The sequence below is a fragment of the Symphalangus syndactylus genome, chromosome 15, assembly GCF_028878055.3.
Source record: "Symphalangus syndactylus isolate Jambi chromosome 15, NHGRI_mSymSyn1-v2.1_pri, whole genome shotgun sequence".
Taxonomy (NCBI): domain Eukaryota; kingdom Metazoa; phylum Chordata; class Mammalia; order Primates; family Hylobatidae; genus Symphalangus; species Symphalangus syndactylus.
In genome coordinates, this window is record NC_072437.2 from 96245709 (window position 1) to 96265949 (window position 20241).

A 20241-nucleotide genomic window follows, 5' to 3' on the forward strand; every position below is an offset into this window, starting at 1 on the left:
ATGACACCAAGTTTTTGAGAAAAGAAAAGCTTCACATTGCAAGTCAACTTCTGAGGAAACAGGAGTCCAGTTCAAATCTGTCTTCTTGGACTGGCTTTAAGGCAGTAGTTTTATTACAAAAGGTTTAGGGTTGGATCCTGGGGTTAGCAGGTAATTGGTGGAAGCAAAGGGAACATCTGGGAAGTCTTCAGGCATGGATGGTTCTCTCTTCATGCTTCCTCATAGGTCCCATGTGCAAATTTGGAGGGAGTTAGTATGAAACATGCGGTAGAAATTCAGGCTGTGACATCAGCAAGCTTGCTGTGTGCAAACTCCATTTGGCCATATTGATTCCAGCTGATTTCAGTCAGTTTTGTTATAAGCAGAGGGAGTTTCAGTAAATTGTTTCTTTTCTTATCTGCCCCTGAAAACAAGAATTTCTCTTAGTTACTGGTGTCTTTGACTCTTTGAAACAGTTTCAGTAGTTTCCAAGACATGAAGATAAAAGACCCCCTTCATCAGTGAAAACTCTTACAAGGGGATAAAAGACACAGTTTCCTCTATGACAGTACAAGAACAATTCAATTGACACTCACAAACGCTATGGTTGGTGCCAGGAACGTGGCCCGGTGAGGAGGACAGTGTCACATCCTCCCTGCCCACTCCTGTTTCCACGCGTGCATTTCCCCTTCTGCCCCTTCTCCTGAGCCAGGATAACCCTTCTGACCACGTGGAACTATCACAGAAACTGCTTCCATTTATACCAGACGACTTGGGATTCAGTCTTCTTGCTTGGTTTTTATTGACTGCAAAGATCCATGACAACTTTGCACACATTTGCTTAAGCTGAAAGCTAATGGATGAAAGTTCGTAGTAGAAAATCTACTTTCTCTTCAATCTCTTCCCTTTTTGCTTTTCTTAGGAAACATACAAGACAGCGGTCCGGAAAGCTCACTGCAAGAACTGTACAAATAATGTAAAAGTAAGGCATCCGTAGGATCAAAGCCACATTTCTTTGCTCTCTGCACCCCATTCCCGCGCCGGCCAGGTTAAGCCTCCTGCGTGGCCAGCACCCGTTGGCAGGGGCAGAACTCCCTGGAACCCGACCCTTGTCTCCATGGCGACACGTCACAAAGCAGCCCGCGGCTCCCGCAGCGCTGAGATAGCTGGAGCCGGGGCCCCGCGGCCGCCTCCTGGGGCAGAATGGAACAGCCTGGGCCCAGGGCTCCGGATCCCTCTCTCTGCCGCCACAATCTCCAGCCAAGTAAGACAGCAGACTCTGCCGGTCTGCGGGGCGGGGCTGGGGTCTTTCCCGGGAAAAGGGTCCTGTTGAGAAAAAGGGGCCTTAGGTCTTTAAGGGTGTGGCATCGCTCTTAGGAGTACGCTCAACTGAGGAAAAGAAGGGGAGTCAGAGAGAATGACAGGGCATTCATGACGCTGCCCCTTTTCAGTCCTTCGCATACCCTTTGCCAAGTCCCCGCTCCCTAAAACGCGCAGGGTTAAGTTTTAAACACTCAAGGAAATGCCTGGCTGAGAGAGGACAGGAAAAAAGGAAGAACCGGTGATTTTCCAAGGAAAGCAGGGCCAAAGGCAAAGAAGAAAGAGAAGTCCCGGAAGCCCTGAAGAGAACAGGTCCTGCATGAGTCCCGATCCCCACACAGGGTCTAGGAAACAGCAAGGAAAGTTGGGGAGGGGTTGGCTGCTGAATGCAGTCCCAGCGGTGTCTGCAGAGGCAGGGGCCCTCCCTGGGCTGTCGCACAGGCTGGGAGCCATGGCCTTCAGCTGCCGCCTCTAACCCGAATTGATTTTTCTTCCACAGAGATTTTGTATTCACAGAGGTAGTGCTTTTCATCCTAATTCTGCCCACAGACGCAGCAGGTTCACCAGTTCAGCCTTCTGGGTCTGTGGAGGGAGAGCCACTGTAGCTGTGACGCTAGTGGCATGATTACCGTGTAGTCAGCTCTATCACGGTCTCTTGTGGCAATAATTGCCCATTGCTGCTGTATAGCTGGGTAATTGTGATTCCACAGTGGCTATGGAGGAGTGAAGGATTGTTCAAGTACAAATTCCCTAGAACTGTGCTCGCAAAAGAATGAATGAAATGCATATTTTCATTCCAATTCATTCCCTTGTAAATTAAGAATGGAAAATGAAAATACTTAATTAGTGCAGAAAATATCTAATACACTCAGTTTCTATATGATGGGAAGGCAAACAGGAGAGACAGAGGAGGAAGGATTCTCCTAGCATCCTGACAGCACCCCTTTGGACGCTTCTCTTCCCTTTCTAACCACCCTGTTTTCCCACTGTCTCCCCATTTCGTCCCCTTCTCATCTGGGAACTGTTGGAGCCCCAAGATTGATCCTTCGAGGCTTACCTTCTCTTTGTGACCATATCCTGCCACAGGGCTTCAGGTGCTGCCTAAAGGTGCCAACAACTCTCTAACCTTTATTTCTGACTTGGACTTTCCTCCTAATTTTTCAGACCAGAATATCTGTCTACCAGACAGTTCCCTGTGGGTGCCACAGCAGGGCCTCCAACTTGACATGTGCAAAATCACACTCCTTGTCCTCCTCAAACCTTCCAGACTTTGAGAGTCCAGTTAAGACGGTCCTAGCTGCTCAATTTAGAAGGGAAGGCAGCTTCCTTGAGACTGTAGTTTGATCACCAGGTCTCTTTGATTCTGCCTCCAAAGCTCTTTTTCCCCTGGGTGAATTCACCCCTTTACCTCCAGGCTTGGGCCTCTAATGGCTACTCTGTGCCACTTCATCCCCCACTGCTGGGAGAGTCACCTTCCAAAAGGTAGGCTTGATGTGTCACCACTGCCCAGCTTTGGTCCAAAATAGGATGAGGTTGATGGTGACTGATGACTAACTGCTACTGAATAATTACTACAGATGGGGCTCTCAGGTGCTGTATTAGCTTCCTGTGGCTGCTATATGTTCCCACAGACTGGTGGATTCAAACAACAAAAATTTATTTGCTCACAGCTCTGAAGGTCAAGAGCCTGAAATCAAGGTCTGGACAAGTCTGCACTCCCTCTACAGGCCCTAGGGGAGAAGTGGTCCTTGCCTCTTCCAGCTTCAGGTAGCCATCGGCACTGCTAGTGATGGCAGCGGCTGCTGCCATCACGCTGGCTGCAGCGGGGAAGCACAGCTGGGGCTGCAACACTCTATGGGGCCTGTGGGAGCTGCCCCTTCTGAGTTGGGATGGGAGCTCCCTGTGCCGCTACAGCTGCCTAAGCCACAGCTGTAGACCCAGGCCTCCTGCTCTATGGAGCAGGCAGGAGCCCTGTCATCCTGGGTGAGGCTACAGCCACCCAAACTGCGGCTGTGGGTCTGAACCTCCCTGTGCCTCTGAGCCTCCCTGTGGAACCCACAGCTGCAGACCTGGGCCTTTCACTCCATGAAGCAGGCAGGAGCCAGGGACAAGCAGAGCTTTGCCTCTTGCAAGTTGGTGGGGCGGGAGCTCCCTGGTGCAGCTGCGGCTGCCCTCCCAGGCACGGGACCTGGGCATCTCTGCAGCCTGCACCCTTGGACCCCCCAGCAAGGACACCCTTCACCCATCCATCCCTGCAGGCTCAGGCGTATCTGCTCCCATTGCCAGGCAATACCCCACCCCCATCCCTGCAGGCTCAAGAGTATCTGCTCCCACTGCCTGGCCTCTCTCCGCTGGCTCTGATTTCACAGTGGGGTTGGGGCCAAGCCCCAGGGCTGTGAATGGCAGCAGAAGGCAGACAGAGTCCTGGGTGGAAGGGGCTGGGGTCCCCAGTAAGGCCCCAACCTCCGACCAGGGAGGGCCTGAAATCTGGAGACCAGGCTGCCAGTCAGGAACCTGAGTGGGGACTCATGCTGCCTCCTGCAGCCTGCCCATGGCCACCCATGGACCAATCAGCATGCACTTCATTCCCTCTGAAGTCCATAAAAACCCTGGGCTCAGCCAGAGCAGGGAAGAGGACAGCCAGAGAATGAAGAGGGCAGGGAGAGACAAGGGAACCCTCAGCTGTAGAGGAGTATGCTCTCTGCTGATAGCTGGAGATGATGGGGCAACTAGCTGCAGAAAGGAAGGAGTACCCTCTCGACTGCCAACAGAGAGGAGCTACGCTCTCTGCTGAGAGCTTCAGAGAGCTGCAGAGATCTCCGAATGACTTGCCTATGGAGAGGAGCTACGCTCTCCAGGGCCTCCTCTCTACTGACAGTTGAACACTTGACCGGATGACCTGCCTACAGAGAGAAGCTACCCACTCCTCTGAGCTGTTCTAACACTAAAACTCTTCTTCACTCTTCACTTGTCTGTGTACCTCAATGTGGGACAAAAACTCTGGCAAAGGCACTGTAGCCACAGAGTTTTCCAGCCAGAAAAATCAACACCCCAGAGATCCTGTAATGTTAGCTTGTGGCCTCATCACTCCAGGTCTCTGTCTCTGTCTTATAAGCACACTTGTAATTGCATTTAGGGTACACGAGGATAATCCAGGATGATTTCCTAATCTCGAGATCTTTAATTGCATGCGCAAAGACCCCTTTTCCCAATAAGGTCAGATTCACAGGTTTTGAGGATTAGGACATGGACATATCTTTTTTGTAGTGTCAACATGTGGCACACTACAAGCAACTTATATTTATCAATACCTTGAATCCTCAAAACAAAGTGAAGGAATAAAATAATATATGTGAAAATATTTTGTAAAGTATAATAGAATATACATGTTACTATTTTATAATATTTTTAAAGCTTTATATTTTCCTAATGGCTAACACATCCAGTGGGTGGTCAAGGTTAGCAGAATGAGGCTTTAGGATGCTTTGCTGACCTGTCATTAGCCATCTTTCCCTTTGCTCCATTCACATGGAGCTATTTGTTGTGCCTTATCTCAGACTCTCATATCTCCTGCTACTTCCTCTGTAAATTGCTTTACTTCATGTCCTGTGTTTCTCTTTCAAACATCTACTAAATTAAATCACAGCTCAGATGCCACCTATGCTATGATGACCCCTGGGCCTGCCCTTGCTGCCCCATCTTCTCATCCAAGCAAAAAGAATTGCACCCTCTTCATGTTCCCTATGACACATAGGACATCAGCACCACATTAAACTTGTGCTCATAGGATATATAGCTCATCTCTTGGCCTGTGAGTTCTCCAAGGCCAGGTTAAGACTCTGTGTCCCAGTGCTCCACAGGGCTTGGTCCATGGGAGGGCTTGGGGACTTGTTTGCAGGAGGAACAGAAAATGAGAGAAGAAAGAATTAGGAAGACATAATCACAGGAAAGATGGATATGAGCTACAGAAAAGGACATTGAAACACTGAGGAGAAAGTAGTGACATGCAGAGAACATACTAGAAACAGATTTTCAGAATATTGTGATTACAGATTTCTCAATGAACATTTCTGTTAATGAAGAAAATTAATTCCAATAGCATACTGTACTTTCAGAAGCTTTGTCAATAGAGGTAAAAAGCATGGAAATACAGCCCTTACAAAAAGGGTTGTAGTAAGGGAAATCATTAACATGAAATTAAAGGAAGATGTACCAAAGATCAAGTGTGCATCCAAGCAGGTTAGGATTAGGGAGTGGAGGGAATGCCTGATCTGTACAAAGGTAACAATGGAAGAGGGAGGCTCTCATGGCCTCGGTTCCTGAAAGCAGTAAGGCATGCTGCTCTTGTCCGTCAGACTCCTGATCCGGGCACCTGGCAATTGGTGACTCCAGCTGCCAAACTATCTTCAGAAGGGATGGGACCCTAGACAGGAACACAGAGAGGCGTGTTGTGCTTGCCCACATGATTGATTGGGAGGTGCTGCCTGGAGTGCTGTTCTGCCAGGCTTTTTGAGGCATATCTGAGCCTAATAGAAATGTGATCTGGACTGTTAGAGTTGTTTGCCTTAGAAAAAGGAGGGAAAAGTTATGTGTGGCTTTTGTGCAGAATATCCTTGCTGATCCTTCCAAAAGTCCAATGCAGAAGTTCAAATCAGGTAAGAGAAGGCTTCTTTTATGAGTGGCATGCCTCACAATTTCTTCCCTTTTACTTGTTCACACTTGTAATTCTTTTAACAAAGAACATAGAATTCTGCTATTGGGATAAATGCTTTCAAGCATAAATTGATGCCCACTAAAGAAGGAATATTGGAGAATGACGTCATTTCTTGTAGAGCAGGATTAGAGTACAGACGCTAGGAGTGCATAGAAGCACAGTTAGAGTGGGGAATACAAGGGGCTAAGGCTTCAGTTATCTGACTAAGGGGCTTTTAAATGGAGGTAGAACTTCAGCCAGGGTTAAGGGCACAGGTGATAGTTTCAGATGATCAGATCCTGATTGGAAATGAGAGTCTGTTAAATTATAAACAAGATTTGATTGGGATAGATGAGGAGATGAACATTAAGAGGTTCACAGATAATAGGAGCCATAAATATTTGGCCAGAGCTCCCTTTACTAAGCAGTAGCATATAGCTTTTAAAAATATTGGGAAATTGAAGAAAAATACTTAATAGCAATTGTAATAGGACACATGAAGGGGAACAAATACAGGCAATGAGGTGGCTACAGTATTCTAGGGATGAAGTGATAGATCCTAGAGAACACTGTGTATTCAAAAAGTAGACATGTTCAACCCAGGTTCTCATGACATATAAAAAGCAGCAGGTAATTACCCAGATATGAAGAGTGAGAGAATGACTGAATTTTAAATTTAAAATGTATATTACTGAGAAATTTGGTGGTACCTTGTTGACAGTGGGAGTTTGGGGCAAATGAACGGTGTTGTTGCTGGTATCTACCTGTCTTAGTCCATTTTCTGTTGCTATAACAGAATACTACATACTGGGTAATTTATAAGTAAAAGAATACTACTTTAGCTAATGGTCCTAGAGGATGAAAAGTCCAAGAGCGTGGCACTGGGATTGGGTGAGGGCCTATTAGCTGCATTGTAACATGGTGGAGGGCATTGCATGGTGACAGGGCGAGAATGTGCTAGCCCAGGTCTCTCATCCTCTTTTTATAAAGCTACCAGTCCCATCATGGGGACCCCTCTCTGATTACCTTATCTAATCTTAATTACCTCTCAAAGGCCCCACCTCCAAATGCTATCAACATATACACTTGGAGATTAAGTTCCCAATACACAACATTTGGGGGACACATTCAAACAATAGCACTACCAATGGTAAATTCTCAGCTGGCATCCTCCTGGAACCATCAGCAGTATTTAACTCCCTTCTCTGTGACACTTTCTTTGACTTTCAGGATGCCACTGGCTCCTGGTTTCTTCACCTCGCTAACAGTTCTTTTCAGCCCCTTTACTGGCTCCTCCTTCTCTCTCCAAATTCTTGACATTGGAGTGTTCCAGATCTCAGCCTTGGAACTTCTGCTCCAAGTCTACTCCCTCCTTCATTGATCTCCCCATTCTCATAGCTTTAAATAGCATCTACACCACAGAATTTTGCACAACCATTACAAGACATGAATTAGAACTACACCAGATGACTTGGAGGAGTTTTCTATCAGACACCGTTAGTGACAGATATAAGAAAAAGACACTTTGTGTCATATGAGCCCACTTTTGTGGAACAAAATGTTGATAACTGAAACCCGACATGTCTATGTGTAAATCAGCATGTGACTACCTCCACATGTATGCAAAGAAACAGGCACAATTGTTAACATGCGCTGCCCGGGAGGAGGGATAGGAAGGAGAGTGGCAATGGCAGGGAAAGGAAGAAGTAAGGACGTGTCCATTATAAAATTTGATGTGTGTGATATGATCCCGTGTGTGTAAAGTCATTCTGGGTGTCTATAGGTACATCTAATATGATGCATGTAAAGTTGGTGACTAAAACATCATAGTAGGTCTCTTAAGATGATAGAATTCCAGATGAATTACTTTCCTCTTTATACTTTTATGTCTGTCTTTAATTCTTTAAAATAGCATGCATGAATGCTCAGGAGAAACAGTAGAACTATCTTTTATTTTGGGGTGAAACACAGATAAGTCGAGGTTTCCCTCCTTCCTATTAGAGGTTGCGTTTTGGCCTTTATTCCTTAGACGCTAAAGATAAATTATCCAAAATGTTTTCTTCTCTTGCAAAATTATCTTAATTGTTAAAACATTTCATCAAAATATTCTGGTTTGCCATATTTAAAACTGCTTTATTGTACTATTAGCAGGTGACCCCAGCTGGGATTCGTATGCTACCACTATGAGGACTGCATTCACGCCTAAAACAGGAGCAGTGCCTGCCTTAATTCGGTAGATCATTATTTGAGTTGGATTGATATACATGTTTTAATTTGTTGACTTGTCTTTTATGACTCAGAATCCAAACACACAGATAGGAATTAGAGAAGCCTCGTAGAAATGCTCTTGGGTACGGGCTACTGTGTGCATACCTCTGCTCCAAGCATCAGTGATACCCCTTCCCCTCAAACAGTATCCAAACCTCCTATAGGGAAACCGAGAAAATGGCTACCAATTTTTCATAGTTCCTGTGTATTGTGGTTTACAGCAGACCCAATATATAGGTTAATAAGGTTGTGCTACCTAAACATTCATGTGACTTGAATCCATTCCCTAATATATAGTAGGCAGGCAATGACAATTGAGTGAATAGATGAATGGATGAATAAATACTTGTTATCATAGCATTACCAAGACTAGTCTTGGAAGCTGGAAGAAGGCCACTGTCCCCCTATTCTTATCTCCACTCCTCCAGATACTGCAATATTGGCTTCAGCTTCTCCTCCAATTCAACCTAGCTGAGAGTAGTGGGAGTTTATAAACATCAGCTGCCTTTTTTTTTATTTTTTTAATTTTTGAGATGGAGTCTCGCTCTGTTGCTCAGGCTGGAGTGCAGTGGCTTGATCTCAGCTCACTGCAAGCTCCGCCAGCTGGGTTCACGCCATTCTCCTGCCTCAGCCTCCCAAGTAGCTGGGATTACAGGCATCCACCACCACGCCGGGCTAATTTTTTGTATATTTAGTAGAGATGGGGTTTCACCGTGTTAACCAGGATGGTCTCGATCTCCTGACCTCGTGATCCACCTGCCTCACCCCTGCAAAGTGCTGGGATTACAGTCCTCAGCTGCCTTTCTAAGCTTCTAAGTTCATCAGTAGGTGAGTGAGAGTGGGATTATGGGAACTCCATCATCTTTTTTTTTTTTTATTTTGAGATGGAGTCTCGCTCTGTTGCCCAGGTTGGAGTGCAGTGGCGCCATCTCGGCTCACTGCAAGCTCTGCCTTCTGGGTTCACGCCATTCTCCTGCCTCAGCCTCCCGAGTAGGTGGGACTACAGGCGCCAGCCACCACGCCTGGCTAATTTTTTGTATTTTTTAGTACAGACAGGGTTTCACTGTGTTAGCCAGGATGGTCTCAATCTCCTGACCTCGTGATCCGCCTGCCTCGGCCTCCCAAAGTGTTGGGATTACAGGCGTGAGCCACCGCGCCTGGCTGCCCCATCATCTTTTACGGTGTCACTGGTAGGTATGAAATCAGCATAGAGAGCCTTCAATTATCTTCATTCTGTGAATTGTGTCCAGTGAGAATCTTTTCACCTTAAGCCTGGCCAACATGGTGAAACCCCATCTCTACCTAAAATACAAAAATTCGCGGGGCTTGGTGGTGGGCACTTGTAATCCCAGCCACTTGGGAGGCGGAGGCATGAGAATTGCTTTAACCCCGGAGGTGGAGGTTGCAGTGAGCCAAGATCACACCACTGCACTCCAGCCTGTGTGACAGAGCGAGACTCTGTCTTAAAAAAAAAAAAAAAAAAAAAATTTCACCTTAAAAGTTCAAGATATTGAGAAGTGGAGTAGGGTACTGGTAAGACCATGGCTATGGAGTTAGGCAGAAATGGCTTCTATTCTCAGCCCCCTACTCTTATCCGTATTATCTCTGCTACCTTGCGCAAGTAACAAGCCATCTGGGGCTCAGTTTTGTCATTAGTGAAATGGGAACAATGATACCTGCCTGAAGTGGCTGTTCTGAGGACACAAAGCACTAGGACAGTGACTAACACAAAGAAGTTAGTCATTTTCATTCATTTTTCCCACCATAGTATGTGATAGATTTCCAAAAAGTACAAGGCTTCAAGATTCCAGATTTCTGAGTTACTAGCTATCCCAGTGAGTCCTGTAACTGGGAAATTTTATCATCTGACTGTAATGAAAGTGCCAGCTATATAACAGTTGCCTGAAGAAGAAATGTTTAGGATGAAAGCCAAAAACAGATAACTTAGGGAGTCTAGGTCAGTGATGTTTGAATTTATGTATTTATAAAGTTCTCACAAAAGTTTTCAGTATCAAAGTTTTAACTTTTTTATTTCAATAGCTTTTGTGGTACAAGTGGTTTTTGGTTACATGGATGCATTGCATAATGGTGAAGTCTGAGTTTTTAGGGTACCCATCACTCAAGTAGTGCACATTGTACCCAATAGGTAATTTTTTATTCCTCACCCACTTCCACCTCCCTCCCTTCTTCTGAGTCTCCATAGTCCATTATGTCATTCTGTATGCATTTGGGTACCTATAGCTTAGTTCCCACTTATCAGTGAGAACATATGGTATTTGGTTTTCCATTCCTGAGTTACTTCACTTAGAATAATGGCCTCCAGCTCCATCCAAGTTGCTGCAAAAGACATTATTTCATTCTTTTTTATGGCTGTGTAATATTCCATGGTGTATATATGTACCACATTTTTTTAATCCACTCACTAATCAGTGGGCACTTAGGTTGGTTTTATATCTTTAAAATTGTGAATTGTGCTGTGATAAACATACATGTACAGTTGTCTTTTTAATAAAATGACTCTTTTTCCTTTGGGTAGATACCTAGTAGTGGGATTGCTGGATCAAACAATAGATCTACTGTTAGTTCCTTAAAAAATCTTCATACTGTTTTCCATAGAGGTTGTACTAATTTACATTCCCACCATCATTGTGTAAGTGTTCCCTTTTCACCACATGGTTGCCAGCATCTATTTTTTTTTGACTTTTTAATAATTAAATTCAATTACCCTTTTTGCAGGAGCAGAGTGGTATCTCATTGCAGTTTTCGTTCGTGTTTCCCTGATGATTAGCGATGTTGAGCATTTTTTTTTTTTCGTATGTTTTTGGCCATTTGCATACCTTCTTCTGAGACATGTCTGTTCATGTCATTTACCAACATTTTGATGGAATTTTTTTTCTTGGTGATTTCTTTGAGTTCCTTGTAGATTTGGGATGTTAGTCCTTTGTTAGCTGCATGGTTTGCAAATATTTTTCTCCCATTATGTGGGTTATCTGATTATTCTAATTATTCTTTTTGCTGTACAAAAAAGCTCTTTAGTTAAATTAGGTCCCATTTATTTATTTATTTATTTTTGTTGCATTTGCTTTTGGGGTCTTAATCATGAATTATTTGCCTAGGCCAATGTCCAGAAGAGTTTTTCCTAGGTTATCTCCTAGAATTTTTATGGTTTCCAGTCTTATATTTAAGTCTTTTATCCATCTTGAGTTGATTTTTATAAGGTGAGAAATGCTAGCCAATTTTCCCAGCACCATTTATTAATTATGGTGTCCTTTCCCAAATTTATGTTTTTGTATGCTTTGTCAAAGATCACTTGGTTATAAGTTTATTTCTGAGTTCTCTATTCTGTTCCATTGGTCAATGTGCCTACTTTTTTTTTTAAACCAGTACCATGCTCTTTTGGTAACTACAGCCTTGTAGTATAATTTGAGGTCTAGTAATGTGATGCCTTCAAATTTATTCATTTTACTTAGGATTGTTTTGGCTATTTGGGCTCTCTTTTGGTTCCGTATGAATTTTAGGATTTTTTTTTCTAATTCTGTGAAAAATGATGGTATTTTGATAAGAATTGCACTGACTCTGTAGATTGCTTTGAGCAGTATAGTCATTTTCATGATATTGATTCTTCTGATCCAAGAAACACATCCATGGGATGTGTTTCCATTTGTTTGTGTCACCTATGATTTCTTTCACTAGTGTTTTGTAGTTCTCCTTGTAGAGATATTTCACCTCCTCCTTGGTTAAGTATATTCCTGGGTATTTTATTTTTTGCAGCTGTTGTACAATGGATTGAGTTATTGATTTGATTCTTAGCTTGGTCATTGTTGTATATAGCAGTGCTACTGATTTGTGTACACTGATTTTGTAACTTGAGACTTTATTGAATTCATTTATCCAAACTCTAGGTATATGATCATATATCATCAGCAAACTGCAATATTTTACTTTCTCTTTTCAAACGTGGATACACTTTATTTCTTTCTCTTGCTTGATTGATCTGGCTAGGACTTCCAGTACTATGTTGAATAGAAGTGGTGAAAGTGGGCATCCTTTTCTTGTTCCAGGCCTCAGAGGAAATGCTTTCAAATTTTCCTCATTTGGCGTAATGAAAACTGTATTTTTGTCATAGACGGCTCTTATTTTTTTGAGTTATATTCCTTAGATGCCTAGTTTGTTGAAGGTTTTTATCATAAAGGGATGCTGGATTTTATTGAATGCTTTTTCTGCATCTATTGAAATGATCATATGATTTTTGTTTTTTGATTCCATTTATGTGATATATCATATTTATTGACTTGTATATGTTAAAGCATGCCTGCATCCCTGGGAAGAAACCCACTTGATTATTGCATATTATCTTTTTGATGTGCTATTGAATTCAGTTAGTATTTTGTGGAGGATTTTTGCATCAATGTTCATCAGGGATATTGGTCTGTAGTTTTCTACAGACCAGTATTCCTGGTTTTGGGTATCAGTAATACTGGCTTCATAAAATGAGTCGGAGAGGATTCCCTCTTTCTCAATCTTTTGGAATAGTTTCAGTAGGATTGGCACCAATTCTTCTTTGAACGTCTGGTAGAATTCAGCTGTGAATCCATCTGGCCCTGGCTTTTTTTGAAGCCGACAGTTTTTTTATTACTGACTCAATCTTACTGCGTGTTATTGGTCTGCTCAGGGTTTCTATTTCTTCCTGATTTAATCTAGGAGGCTTGTATGTTTCCAAGAATGTATTCATTTCCTCTGGATTTTCTACTTTGAGTGCATTGAGGTGCTTGTAGTAGTGTTGAATGATCTTTCATAATTCTGTGGTGTCAGTTGAAATGTCTCTAGTTCTATTTCAAATTGAGTTTATTTGAATATTCTCTCTTCTTCTCTTGGTTAATCTAGTTTATGGTCTCAATTTTACCTTTTCAAAGAACAAACTTTTTGTTTCATTGATTTTTTGTTTGTTTGTTTAATTTCATTTTGTTGTGCTCTGATCTTATTTCTTTTCTTGTACTAGCTTTGGGTTTAGTTTGTTTTTGTTTCTCTAGTTCCTTGAAGTATGAAATTAAGTTGTCAATTTGTGATCCTTCAGACTTTTTGCTGTAGGCATTTAGTGCTATAAACTTTCCTCTTAGCACTGCTTTTACTGTATCCCAGAAGTTTTGATAACTTGTGTCACTATTATCATGTATTTCAAAGGGTTTTTTAATTTCCATCTTGATTTCGTTGTTAACCCAAAAATCATGCAGGAGCAGATTGTTTAATTTCCATGTATTTGTATAGTTTTGAGAGTTCCTTTTGGAGTTGATTTTTTGTTTCATTCCACTGTGATCTGAGAAGATACCTGATATGACTTTGATTGTTTAAAATTTATTAAGACTTGTTTTGTGGCCTATTGTATGGTCTATATTGGAGAATGTCCCATGTGCTGATGAGAAAAATGTATATTCTGCAATTCTTGGGTAGAATTTTTTGTAAATATTTGTTAGGTCCATTTGTTCTAGAGTGTAGTTTAAGTCCATTGTTTCTTTGTTGACTTTCTGTCTCAATGATCTGTCTAGTGCTGTCAATGGAGTGTTGGAGTCCCCCACTATTATTGTGTTGCTGTCTATCTCATTTCTTGGGTCTAGTAGTAAATATTTTATGAATCTGGGAGATCCAGTGTTAGATGCACACAAATTTAGGATTGTAATATCTTCTTGTTGGATTAATCCTTTCATCATTATGTAATGACCTTCTTTGTCTTTTTTTACTGTTGTTGCTTTAAAGTCTGTTTTATCTGATATAAGAATAGCTACTCCAGCTCGCTTTTGGTTTCCACTTGCATGGAATAACTTTTTCCACCCTTTTTCCTTGGGTTTATATGAATCCTTATGTTTTAGGTCAGTCTCTCGAAGACAGCAGATATTTTATGGTTTGTGGATTTTTTTTAATCCATTCTGCCAATCTATTAAGTGGCGTATTTAGGCCATTTATGTTCAGTGCTCATAGTGAGATGTGAGGTACTGTTCCAGTCATCATGATAATTGCTCCCTAGATGCTTTCTTTTCTTCATTGTGTTATTGTTTTATAGGCCCTTTCAAGAGGTTCTATTCTGGTGTATATTGACCTTTTGTTTCAGGATTTAGAACTCCTTTTAGCATTTCTTGTAGGGCTGGTCTGGTAGTGACAAATTCCCTCAGCATTTGTTTGTCTGAAAATGAATTTATTTCTTCTTTGTTTATAAAACTTAGTTTTTCTGGATAAAAAAATTCTAGGTTGAGAGTTATTCTCTTTTAGGAGGCTAAAGATAGGACCCCAATCCCTTCTGGTTTGTAAGGTTTCTACTGAAAAGTCTGCTGTTAGTCTGATAGGTTTTTTTGTTTTGTTTTGCTTTTTAATAGGTTACCTGGTGCTTTTGTCTCACTTCTCTCAGAATTATTTCCTTCACATTGACTTTAGATAGCCTGATGACTATAGGTGTTGGTGAAGTCCTTTTTGTGATGAATCTCCCAGGAGTTCTTTGAGCTTCTTGTATTTGGATATCTAAATTTGTAGCAAGCTCAGGAATGTTTTCCTCAATTATTCCCTCAAATAATTTTTCCAAACTTTTTACTTACTTTTCTCCCTCAGAACACCAGTTATTCTTAGATTTGGCCATTCTACATAATCCCATACTTCTGGGAGACTTTACTCATTTCTTTTTATTCTTTTTTCTTTATTTTTGTCTGGGTTAATTCAAAAGCCTTGTCTTCTAGCTCTAAAATTCTTTCTTCTACTTGTCCTAGTCTGTTAAAACTTTCCACTGCATTTCATCATTCCCTAAATGTGTCTTTCATTTCTAGAAGTGCTGATTTTTTTAATCTATTTCTTTAGAAAATTTTTTATTCATATCCTGAGTTGTTTCTTAATTTCTTTATGTTGGTTTTCACCTTCTTTTGGTATCTCTTTGAGTAGCTTAATAATCAACCTTTTGAATTCTTTATCTGATACTTCAAAGATTTCATTTTAGTTTAGATCCATTGCTGGAGAGCTACTGTGATCTTCTGGGGATGTTATAGAACCTTGTTTTGTCATATTGCGAGAATTATTTTTCTGGTTCCTTCTCATTAGGGTAGACTATTTATTCTAATTATTCTTGAGTTTATTTTTTATTTGATTTTTTAAAATTTCTTTTTTCCCCCTTAAGGATGTGACCTTAATGTTTACAGTTTATTACAGCCTAGTTTGGCTCTTGGTGCTTTCAGGGGTGAAGACTCTATAAGTTCCTTGGTTATAGAGAGTCTTTGTATGATGGCTTTATCAAATGTCAACATAAATTTAAATAGCTGCAAAAGATAAAACTTCCTCCCCATCCTGCATATTGACATTTTAAAAGAAAACTTTTCAATAAAACCATTGAATACTCTGAATGCTTTAGCAAATTAATACCTGCCATGATCTTTTAAATAAACACACAAATAAGCCCTTCTTTGATCATTTATTTCATTTCTTTCTCTTCTTGAACTCTCATTCCCACTCCACTTCCTCCATAGAATTTTTCCCTGCTGTAATATATTTTATGTTTGGAAGCAATTTATTGATCATGCTATTATACTTCTTTGCAACTATTTTAGTATATTAATTGAAATTAATTTTTAAACATGTTATATGACCCTAAGTATTGAGTTATCAGAATTATTTTAGTACACAATTGCTCAAAGCAATAAATACATTATAAATGTTCACAATTATGAAATACAAAAAAAATTTTTTTGCAACTGCATCTTAATGAGATAAATGTGGCTGTTTAGTTTTCAATTAGTTCATATATCTAGTTTTGAGTGTTGTTACTTTTAGAATGAAACTGCACTCAGCATCAATTATTTCTGCTTCTCTCTTTTTTCAATTTATAGATTCTAATGTTAAGAAACCTTGTTCGTATATATATATATATATATATATATATATAAAAATAAGTAGGTGCAAATGAAAGGAGTTTTAGTATAGCAGTGTCACTCAGTACTCTGAACTCTTTCTGAATTGTGTCCCAAAAATCACAATGTGATTTTTAATGACTGATCAGCTGAAAACTTGGTTCGGTACTCCTTAAATTTTATTGAAAGCTATTAATAAGATGATTTGTCATCCAGTCATTGAGTTATTCCCTATCTCAGTTTCTGAGAATATACTGAAAAGGCACGTATTAACAAATGACTATTAAATTGCACCTGTTACTCTTTCACTTGGAGGCAACTTGTTTAATTTTCTATATTCAAAAAGGATTTGGAAAATGAAAACACCAATTTTAATAAATTTCTATAATACAAACTTTTTTTTAATTATTATACTTTAAGTTTTAGGGTACATGTGCACAATGTGCAGGTTTGCTACATATGTATACGTGTGCCATGTTGGTGTGCTGCACCCATTAACTCGTCATTTAGCATTAGGTATATCTCCCAATGCTATCCCTCCCCCCTCCCCCAACCCCACAACAGTCCCCGGTGTGTGATGTTCCCCTTCCTGTGTCCATGTGTTCTCATTGTTCAATTCCCACCTATGAGTAAGAACATGCAGTGTTTGGTTTTTTGTCCTTGCGATAGTTTGCTGAGAATGATGTTTTCCAGCTTCATCCATGTGCCTACAAAGGACATGAACTCATCCTTTTTTATGGCTGCATAGTATTCCATGGTGTATATGTGCCACATTTTCTTAATCCAGTCTATCATTGTTGGATATTTGAGTTGGTTCCAAGTCTTTGCTATTGTGAATAGTGCTGCAATAAACATACGTGTGCATGTGTCTTTATAGCAGCATGATTTATAATCCTTTGGGTAGATACCCAGTAATGGGATGGCTGGGTCAAATGGTATTTCTAGTTCTAGATCACTGAGGAATCACCACACCGACTTCCACATTGGTTGAACTAGTTTACAGTCCCACCAGCAGTGTAAAAGTGTTCCTATTTCTTCACATCCTCTCCAGCACCTGTTGTTTCCTGACTTTTTAATGATCGCCATTCTGACTGGTGTGAGATGGTATCTCATTGTGGTTTTGATTTGCATTTCTCTGATGGCCAGTGATGATGAGCATTTTTTCATGTGTTTTTTGGCTGCATAAATGTCTTCTTTTGAGAAGAGTCTGTTCATATCCTTCATCCACTTTTTGATGAGGTTGTTTGTTTTTTTCTTGTAAATTTGTTTGAGTTCATTGTAGTTTCTGGATATTAGCCCTTTGTCAGATGAGTAGATGGCAAAAATTTTCTCCCATTCTGTAGGTTGCCTGTTCACGCTGATGGTGGTTTCTTTTGCTGTACAGAAGCTCTTTAGTTTAATTAAATCCCGTTTGTCAATTTTGGCTTTTGTTGCCATTGCTTTTCGTGTTTTAGACATGAAATCCTTGCCCATGCCTATGTCCTGAATGGTATTGCCTAGGTTTTCTTCTAGGGTTTTTATGGTTTTAGGTCTAACATGTAAGTCTTTAATCCATCTTGAATTAATTTTTGTATAAGTCATAAGGAAGGGATCCAGTTTCAGCTTTCTGCATATGGCTAGCCAGTTTTCCCAGCACCATTTATTAAATAGGGAATCCTTTCCCCATTGCTTGTTTTGGTCAGGTTTGTCAAAGATCAGATAGCTGTAGATATGTGGCATTATTTCTGAGGGCTCTGTTCTGTTCCATTGGTCTATATCTCTGTTTTGGTACCAGTACCATGCTGTTTTGGTTACTGTAGCCTTGTAATATAGTTTGAAGTCAGGTAGCATGATCCCTCCAGCTTTGACTTTCTTCACAGAATTGGAAAAAACTACTTTAAAGTTCATATGGAACCAAAAAAGAGCCCACATTGCCAAGTCAATCCTAAGCCAAAATACAAACTTTTTTGATAAAAGGCTTTTATCATACTTTGAATATATTTTTATCAAAATCTTGGAGCTGAACATTTAGCTTATACAGTTTATACCATCTTTACCTAGTTGGTAAAATCAGTCCTTGTTGTTCAAATCAATAAGTAAAATCAGGTTTATTTCGTGTCAGAATAAAATCTAGCTATACTTTCAATCCAAATAAATGTTAATATATGTTTTGAGAATATTATAAAAACCACTGAAAAATAAATTATGGAATGCGTATTGTAGAGAAGACTATTAAAAGTAGACAAGAGAAGTGTTAAAAGATTTGGGTCTGATATGATTAATTATATCCAAGTAACTTATATATTTAGCTACACATTTTATTGCATTATTTTTGGATATAATTCAATGAAATATGTAGCTAAATGTATAAGTTGTTTGAGAAGTGAAGAGTATAATAAAAAGTATGATGTTTCCTAAATATATTCTCATGTATATAGAATTCTGCTGCTTTCCTTTTGGGAATGATTAAATACCCATCATGTATAAAAACAGAAACAATTTTATTAATTTCATCAGACATCAAATCAAATATTTACTAGTATTCAATGAAAGAAAGTTACATATAGTGAAAATTAAAATTGGTCTGGCAGGTCAGCCTATAATTTCATTTATTGTTAAATATTTTACAACATAAAATAAAATGAAAATTGGCTGTATTGGAGAAAATATTTTGTAACATGATTGGATTCAGAATAAAATTTAAATACTTTATTGAATGATTAATACAAAACCTGAAAACAATACAAGATGCCTATTTATCAGTTTTATCCAGTGAATCTTTAAAAATTTGCTGTCTCGGAAAAGATTCTGGGCATGGTGGCTCATGCCTGTAATCTCAACATTTTGGGAGGCCAAGGCGGGTGGGTCACCTGAGGTCAGGAGTTTGAGACCAGCCTGACCAATATGGTGAAACCCCGTCTCTACTAAAAATAAAAAAATTAGCCCAGTGTGGTGGCATGCGCTTGTTGTCCCAGCTACTCAGGAGGCTGAGACAGGAGAATTGCTTGAACCCGGGAAGTGGAGGTTGCTCCACCCTGGGTGACAGAGTGAGACTCTGTCTAAAAAAAAAAAAAAAAAAAAAAAGGGCAAGATTCTGGTTATATTTAAAGTAATCAGCATGACCAACCTGTGCTGCTTCATCACCTCAGAGCTGCTTTTCTTTCCAGCTAATTGCATGTCCTAGAGATAAGCTGATAAATGCTTATCTTTAAATGTGGGAGGAAAGGAGTCACTTTAAGCATTCTACATCCTCTGCTCTTCTCTCAGAGGCCTCTCCCTAAAAAGAGGTGAACGTTTTGTAATTGTTAGGAGATAGAAAACCAGACATTACTCTCAGCCATGCTCTGTGACTTACCTAAATTCAGAGCCTCCCCACATAGACCTAGTACCCTGGGTCTAGCAGAACCCTTCACTCTGTAGAAATACACGTGATATTGAGAACCAAAAGCCCAGGCAAGCGGTTCCAAGCAGAACCTGGATTACAAGGAGGTGTCTCTGAAATCATTCCCACCGTGTTTCCCTTCACTGGGGGGCCCCCTTAGGGTTGGAGGCTTATTCCTCGAGGCAATGCACCATAGAAACAGCCTATGGTGAAATGGGGAAGGGAGAATCAGGTAAGCGGTATAGGAAGAAAGAACCCACATACATTTGCAGGTTTGTTTTTGGGTGGATATGTTCTAGGAAAGAGTATATTGAGAAATTGAGATCTGAAAATTGATTCTTTTAAAGCTTTTTGTGGCTAAGTGTGGTGGCTCACGGCTATAATCCCAGCCTGTAGCATGCGCCTGTAGTCCCAGCTACTTGGGAGGTTGAGATGGGAGGATCGCTTGAGGCTAGAGGTTCAAGACCAGCTTGAGCAACATAGTGAGACCTCATCTCAAAAAATAAAAATAAAAAATAAATCAGCTGGGCATGATGGTACATGCCTGTAAGTCCTAACTACTTGGGAGGCTGAGGTGGGAGGATAGATTGAGCCCAGCAGTTTGAGGCTACAGTGAGCTATGATGGTACCACTGCACTCCAGCCTAGGCAACAGAGCAAGACTGTGTCTCAAAAAAAAATAAAAAATAAAAAAAAAATAAAAGCTATTCGTGCTGTGTCCCCTCCCTTTGGAAACTCTCCAGT

General features: G+C 40.5%; 1 protein-coding gene across 6 annotated transcripts in view; it reads left to right on the forward strand.

Annotated features, from left to right (window-relative positions):
- Positions 1-1110: 1110 nt before the first annotated feature.
- Positions 1111-20241, forward strand: part of TEX26 (testis expressed 26) — a 76345-nt gene continuing 57214 nt past the window's right edge. For 4 of the 6 annotated variants that reach the window (XR_008651327.2, XR_010115962.1, XR_008651326.2 and 1 more), the window contains exons 1-2: positions 1111-1243; positions 8141-8225. Coding sequence is in view for 1 of the 6 variants with exons in the window: in XM_055244586.2 (XP_055100561.2) it covers positions 1183-1243; positions 8141-8225 (146 nt within the window). In the remaining 5 variants the exon portion in view is untranslated. Of the gene's footprint in view, positions 1244-2969; positions 3067-8140; positions 8226-20241 lie in introns of all 6 variants that reach the window. The other 2 variants (XR_008651329.2, XR_008651330.2) reach the window with 2 other exon arrangements.